We start from the raw sequence: 7645 nt of genomic DNA, 5'->3' as shown, positions 1-7645 counted from the left end.
GTCCCAGCTTTTTTGGAATTGGGTTTGTATGTTTTATAGTTTTAAAATATTTCGAAGGACAAACAAATGATCTTTATTGGCTTTATTTCAAGTCAGCTGTCACTTTACTTAGCGCAAGCCCCTATGCGCTCACACACTTGGCACAGCCCTTGTCATTAATTAATATGAATTAATATGATTAGCCTTTTGCTTGACTACGTTATCAAACAGCTAATAATGTGATGCTAGTGTTACACATACCGTTCCTGTTCTTCAACTCAGACAGAGTCAGACAGCTGCCTTATAACAATCAGTATCCTTACAAACACTCACCCTTATGAAACTGAACCATGTTTTTTGTAGTAACCATGATTTTTATAGTAAAACTATGGTTTTACTACAGTAACCATAGTTTAACTATAGTTCCCTTTCAAGGGAACTCGCGCTGCGTAAATGAAGCACGTATGCAATCTGTCCAATCAGGAGATGGAACGTCATAGGCGGGTGACGTCACTGACCAGGAACCATAAAGCCAGCCCGAAAACACTGTCATTCAGCTTCTGTGTCTTCAGCAAGCGCTCCGTGTGATCTGTCTTATTTACCGTTGTCTGTCTACTTTGAAAAGTATTACCATGGCGAGCGAGCAGCTATACAGGAAGTGCGTGCACCCTTGTTCGTGTTTTATCCCGGACGGGGACTCACGTGAAATGTGTGTTGTTTGTATGGGAGTGCAGCGTGCCCAGGCAGCTCTCAAAGGGGGCTGCTTGTGTGCATTGTGATCAGCTGCCGCTGAGAACGCTGCGCTCCCGCCGAGCTCTCTTCGAGGAGAGTGGCTCGGTTCGTGTTCCCCAGGGCTCGAGTCCCGCTTCTGCCGAGGCAGGGTGGCGCCTTATGTCTTGGGGTTCGCAGATGGATCTATCAGAGGGGTTAGAGACGGGCCATGCCTTATCTCTGCCTTCACCTGGTGCATCCGGCAGTGTATCCATCCGGAGGCTGGAAGCACGCTTTGCGGTTTCTTCTGCTCCGGGGGATACGGTCACGTTAATGGCGTCTAGTTCTGAGGAGCTGGATATTGTTAGCGTGGCCACGGGAGAGTCTGAGGATTCGCCACTTCAGTCTCCCGCGAGCGAGGAGCTCATGGAGGTGCTTTCTCGTGCTGTGGCCAAGTTGAGCATCGATTGGCCGGCCGAAAAGCAAGAGCAGATGGTGAGAAGCAAGCTTGACGAACGCTTCTTGCCATCCAGGTCTGCTCAGCCTCCACGTCAGGCGCTACCATTTTTTCCCGACCTCCACACTGAGGTGTCGAGGTCGTGGAAGAAGCCGGTATCTACCCGTGTCTACACACCTCAGACCTCCATTTACAGCAACGTGGCTGGAATGAGGAGACACGGGTATGGGGCGATGCCAAGAGCGGAAGAGACGCTTGCGGGCCATCTCTCTCCGCACGCGGCCAAATCCCTTCTGCTGCCGGGTGAGAGCAGCAGAAGCCGAGTACAAGCTCCTCGCAATACAGACAACACCAGAAGCAGAGTGTTGCTACCCGTGCTCCCCCTCCGAGGAGTTGGGAGGCGGGGCAGCACTCGCAGGCGAAGTCCTCGAAGGGCAAGACGGATCTGAGGGCCGTCATTGCTGCTAAGAGGGCTTCGTCTAAGAGATCCTGACGCCAGAGGGGCGGTCAGGATCCTGAGGGTGGTCCCCTCCGGAGACAAACAGTGTTCACCTACGGTGCCTGTGTGTCTTCGGTGCCCTCAGAAGGGCGCTCTGCCAACCCCGCCGCAATGCTGGGGCGCAGTAGTTCCCTGCCTGTCACCCAAGGGTGGTGCGCTTCCTCTGCAGTCACGCCAGTTGTTCCCTGCCGGTCCGCCGCTTCAGGGCACTGTGCTTACTGCTTGTGTTCCACCAGAGACCAGTCTCGAGAGGCTGGTACCCTTAGTAGATTTTTTGTCAGAGTGGAAAAATCTGTCAAAAGTATCTCAGTGGGTCCTGCGAACTATAGAAAAGGGGTACGCGATTCAGATCCGAGGATTGGTTTGTGACGATAGATCTGAAAGACGTGTATTTCCATGTGTCGATCCTTCCATATCACAGAGAATTCCTGAGGTTTGCTTTCGGGGGCGAAGCATACCAATATCGGGTTCTCCCCTTCAGCCTAGCATTGTCACCCCGAACTTTTACCAAATGTGTAGATGCGGCGCAGAGGCCCTTGCGTATGCAGGGAATCCGCATTCTCAACTACATAGACGATTGGTTGATTCTCGCTCAATCAGAACAGATGGCGGTTCAACATCGAGGTGTTGTTCTCGCTCATATGGAAAAGTTGGGGTTGAGACTAAACGCAAAGAAAAGTGTGCTTTCTCCTGCACAGAGAACCACTTATCTGGGCGTGGTATGGGATTCGGTGATTATGAAAGTCCGTTTATCTCCGGCTCGAATATCATCAATCCTCAATACTGTCTCGGACATAAGGCAAGGCCAGTCACTCACTGTAAAACAGTTTCAGAGACTGTTAGGTCTGATAGCAGCAGCGTCCAACGTTATACCTTGCGGCCTGCTGTACATGAGACCACTGCAGTGGTGGCTCAAAACCAAGGGGTTCTCACCGAGGGGGAATCCGTTTCGTATGATCAGAGTCATGCGGCGATGCTTACGTGCTCTAGACATATGGAAGCAACCTTGGTTTCTATCCCAGGGACCTGTGCTAGGGGCTCTCAGTCGCTGCGTCACGCTAACGACAGATGCATCCCTCACGGGTTGGGGGTGATCATGAGTGGTCGCTCGACACGGGGTCTGTGGCAGGACCATCATCTCACTTGGCACATAAACTGTCTAGAAATGATGGTGGTATTTCTAGCTTTGAGATACTTCCTCCCAGACCTCAGAGACAAACATGTGTTAGTCCGGACAGACAACACATCAGTAGACTCGTATATATAAATCACCAGGGGGGTCTGAGATTACGCCCGCTTTACAAGCTGGCGAATCAGATTCTTCTGTGGTCCCAAGGGAAACTGCTATCCCTCAGAGCAGTTTACATCCCGGGGTACCTGAATGTGGGAGCAGACATCCTGTCGAGGCAGGGGCCAAGGCCCGGGGAATGGAGACTTCATCCAGATGTGGTGAAGCTCCTTTGGGAGAACTACGGCGAAGCCCAAGTGGATCTGTTTGCGTCTCGAGGGACGACTCACTGTCCCTCGAGACGCAAACAGATCCACTTGGGCTTCGGCGTAGTTCACTGTGGTTCTCCATGACAAACCCAGCACCTCTTGGGCTGGATGCTATGGTACAGCCGTGGCCGAGGCTACCGGTTTCTACCTGGTTTCTCTCCTCGACGGGTCTCCGATGGAGATTCCGGTCAGGAAGGACCTTCTCTCACAGGCAGGCGGTCTAATACTGCATCCCCGCCCGGAGTTATGGAACTTGTGGGCGTGGCCTCCGAGGGGGCATGTCTCATAGATTCCTGTCTCTCAACTGAGGTTGTTGAGACCATACTCCAGTCCAGAGCTCCATCCACGAGGAAACTATACGCTCTGAAGTGGAGATTATTCACTTCATGGTGTGAAAATCATCAGTGGGATCCAGTTAACTGCCCGGTTAGCGTGGTGCTGGACTTCCTACAGGAAAGATTTTCTGCAGGGTTATCCCCCTCCACACTAAAGGTGTACATGGCGGCCTTAGCTGCTTACCATGCTCCTTTCAGTGGAGTCTCTTTGGGGAGACACCCACACATAACCCGTTTCCTTCGTGGCACTATGAGGATGAGACCTGCAGTACGCACAAGAGTTCCGGCATGGGATTTGGCCATTGTATTACAGGGCCTGTCTATGGCCCCCTCCGAGCCCATCGAAGAGGTGGCAGAAAAGTTTTGAACACTAAAGACAGTGTTTCTTATCATCGACTCGTCTCTCAAGAGAATTGGGGACATTCAAGTCCTGTCAGTTGCTCCACCGTGCATGGAATTTGCGGCTGGTAATGTGAAGGCATTTCTACATCCCAGACCGGGATACATCCCTAAGGTTCTCACTAATACTGCGAGACCTATAGTGCTGCAGGCCTTCTGTCCTCCTCCGTTTACGTCATCGGACCAGGAAAAGCTGAATCTGCTTTGTCCAGTATGGGCATTGGATGCTTATGTTCACAGAGTTGCCATGTGGAGAAAGAACGAACAGCTGTTCGTATGTTTTGGTGCACCAAGAAAAGGTCTACCGGCATCTAAGCAGAGAATGAGCAAGTGGGTGGTCGAAGCTATCTCACTTGCTTATGAGGCGGTCGGACAGCCTTCACCATTGGCTGTCCGGGCGCACTCTACTAGGAGTATGGCTGCCTCCAAGGCTTTTATCTTGGGAGTCTCCCTTTCGGACATTTGTGATGTGGCAGGCTGGTCGTCACCGCACACATTTGTCAGGTTCTACGAGCTAGACCTCGGCTCCGCTCCAGGGGCACAAGTGTTACTGTGAATGTGCGCCTCGAATGTGCGCCTACTATGGCGACGTTGGTATGGCGTTTCCATAGCGATTTACGCAGCGCAAGTTCCCTTGAAAGGGAACGTCTCAGTTATATATATAACCTTAGTTCCCTGAATATTAGTTCCCTATTCGGGGAACTAAGATTATATACATAACCGAGACGTTTTTATAGTAAAACCATAGTAACTACAAAATAACCATTGTTTTACTATGGTTTTTGAAGTAAAACCACAGTAACTACATAATGAAAGTACTAGGTTACTAATGTAACCTCGGTTCCCTTAGATATGGAATGAGAACTGCATCATTTGTCTTTCTAAAAAGACGCTACAGGGAGAAACTTCTTTTTCTCTAATTACTGAAGCCTTTTTCAATCACGCAGTGAAACTGCATGGCCATCAGGGCCTGATTTTAATATCTGAGGTCGAGGATGGGTTTGAGAGGTCTCCTGGGAGGATGAAAAATGTTAGGGCGTGAGGGACAGAGTCGCATTCTGAAAAGAATGCTGTCCGCGAGCACAAGGAGGCTACACTCATGCTCTTGCAATAAGAGCACGTCATTTCAGTGAGCGTGGCTTCTGTGTGGGACGTGCCCAGACATCGCATGCACTCACTGTGCCCGTCATCCATGTGCAAAGGGACGTTGATACAACGGCGCGAGAGATCTGCTCATTAGAGATTATGCTCTTTTATTTTCCAAATGCAGCTGCAGAAGGAAAAGGCATGTAGACCAGAGCTGCTTGAGAGCGGCGAACTGATCCAGTTCTTCTGATTGGTCCACTGTTTTGGAACTGACATTGATGAGTGGTGCTGCATGTAAAAGTTGAAATTCTTTTAACTTGACACGCCGTCTTAAAACGCGGCACTCATGTAGGGCTGGACGATTAATCGAAAAGTAATCAAAACCAAAATTCTGAACCTCTAACCAATGTAATTTTCCCATGTCGGTTATTTCATTTTTTTAATCCTGTTAATACTTTCCACAGAGAGGAATGCAGAAACTTGTTGTCAGCGCTATCATGTGATTTATCACTAAAGTCAGGGCCGGTTCTAGACATTTGGAGGAAGTTGGACATAGTGGTGTATTAGAGGTGAAAAATGATATAAATACTGTTCGGTTTCGCTCACAAACCGATCGTTTCGTGTCTTAGGACATCAGTGTGTCATCACGAGCCGCAGGGTTTAATTTGGACTTGTCTAAGCAAGTTTTATTTACTGTTACAGTAGAAGTTCCCATCCACTGCTATTATTTGACTGACAGACTGCAGCAGTTGCAGTTAAAAATCATAATTTGCGTTCGACTGAAGAAACAAATTCACATCTATCCCTTTAACGTCATGTGGGAGTTTTTGCCGCACTTTGCTACAGGACACATAATACACACACGGCAGTGGTCAACCAGAGAGCAAGCTTCAAGCAAGAAGCCACAAATCAAATTCCTCTTATTGTATTCGTCTGAAAGAAGAATATCATATACACCTAAGAAGGCTTGAGGGTGAGTTAATCATGGGATAATTTTCATTTTTGGGTGAACTTTTACTTTAATGTTCAATTACTGCTATGTTAAAGTATGTTAAAATGATAGTACAGAACTTTTGAGCATGAACAGAAAAACTTCTTTACTTTTCCATTGTTCTCTATTCAGAAGAAGATATTGAGTTTAATGTTGCACAAAATATTCTCTATTTCTGTAGAGCTGGACATTTTAATAATGATCAAATGACTGAGTTCAGCTTAGAGAAAAAAACCAACCTGTTTGTTCCTCAGTATCTTCATGTTTCACACTGATTGTTTCTTCAATCTTTATGTCTTCAGTCTCAACTTTAATAAACTCCATCTTTATGTCTTCACTCTCTTCCTCTTTAATGAACGCCATCTTTAAGAAGAGAATTAACAGAGTTAATGGTTTAAACAAAAACACTGAAAGCTAACACTATAATAAACAACACTTTATATGTAGGCATGTATGATCTACACTTGGTATTTTAATGAATTATAGATAATATTTAAATGATTACTCTTTGAAGAAAACATGATTAGTTTGTTAGTGTTTGTTGTTCTCGTTTATGTTAACATAAACGAGAACAACAAACACTAACAAACTAATCACTGTTTGAGCAGCACGTGTCGTGATTCACTGAATCATTTCTCAAAGTGTTTGATTCAATTGACTCGGAGTTGAAAAGTTCAGTTTCTCCATCATTACTCGCTAGAGACTGAACTCGTGTTCATGATAAACTGATTTATGATATATATAGAGAGAAATAAGACGCAGGTTTACTGTTTCTCATCAGTGGATGAGTTTTACTCACACAAATATCCTCCATTACAGTTAGATAAATAAATACATTAAATAGTAAATTAACTCATTTCACATCGCTTGTTAAAAAAAACAAATATATAATTCATTGAACTGTTTCTATAGATTTAGACAGATTAAATTCTTAAAACAAACCTTTATTCAGCAGAATCACATCAGATGTAGGAGTTCGGCGCAGTCTTATGACGTCATGTCGTCACTCCAAAATAAAAGTCCTGTTCACACAGCAATGTCTAAAATCACAAAAGTGCATAGAAATTTAACTGTTTTACCAGATAATCTTTGTATTAAAATAAAAAGGTACAAATAAGATACAAACAAACATGTTAAAAAGGTTGTACAAGTTCATTCATGTGTCCATCTAAATTGAAACACAATTTTCTTTTTGAATTGTACATTAAGTATACATATAGAAAAAATGCAATAAAATAGGGGGCATACGGACATCACAAAAGAGTATAATAATTAAATCAACACAGTATTACATTTCGTGAATGTAAATTAAATTATAAATTTAAAGGTTCTTTACAAAAGATTCAAGGATGTTAAACATTTCCGACACCTTTGATTTTAAATGTTTTGACATTTTCTTAAATTAAGTAAAAACTAAAATTGTGTTGACAGTGGATAATTCTGGCTTTGTGAAGATGAAATTTACCCAGAAGACAAAGTAGTAAAACAGTGCAATCAAGTATAACATCCTTAGAATCAAAATCAGATAAAATGATAGATTCAGTCATTTGTACCAGTTTGTTACAGCAGAAAAAAACTAACATGGTAAGGCCACCCGACTCAGTTTGTTGCTGACTTCCTTGTGTAAATACTCGGCGCCAGTAATTTTCCAAAACCTCCGAAGATTGACCGTGCCCACCATAAGGGCCTGG

At 45.3% G+C, this 7645-nt stretch overlaps 2 protein-coding genes across 6 annotated transcripts in view; one reads left to right on the top strand and one right to left on the bottom strand.

Moving 5' to 3' along the window:
* LOC125243964 (NACHT, LRR and PYD domains-containing protein 12-like) overlaps positions 1-7645 on the top strand; it is a 283026-nt gene that overhangs the window by 45308 nt on the left and 230073 nt on the right. The gene's annotated exons all lie outside the window — the stretch shown is intronic.
* Positions 1-7645, bottom strand: part of LOC125244015 (gastrula zinc finger protein XlCGF57.1-like) — a 131007-nt gene that overhangs the window by 7227 nt on the left and 116135 nt on the right. The window contains exon 1 of one of the 2 annotated variants that reach the window (XM_048153938.1): positions 6194-6506. The exons of the other annotated variant lie outside the window; for it this stretch is intronic. Within the exon in view, the coding sequence (XP_048009895.1) occupies positions 6194-6317 (124 nt within the window). The 5' untranslated portion in view covers positions 6318-6506. Of the gene's footprint in view, positions 1-6193; positions 6507-7645 lie in introns of those variants that run through there. 2 annotated transcript variants of the gene reach the window in all.

Source organism: Megalobrama amblycephala, linkage group LG1, assembly GCF_018812025.1.
Source record: "Megalobrama amblycephala isolate DHTTF-2021 linkage group LG1, ASM1881202v1, whole genome shotgun sequence".
Lineage (NCBI taxonomy): Eukaryota > Metazoa > Chordata > Actinopteri > Cypriniformes > Xenocyprididae > Megalobrama > Megalobrama amblycephala.
This window is presented reverse-complemented; position numbering and strand designations above follow the sequence as displayed.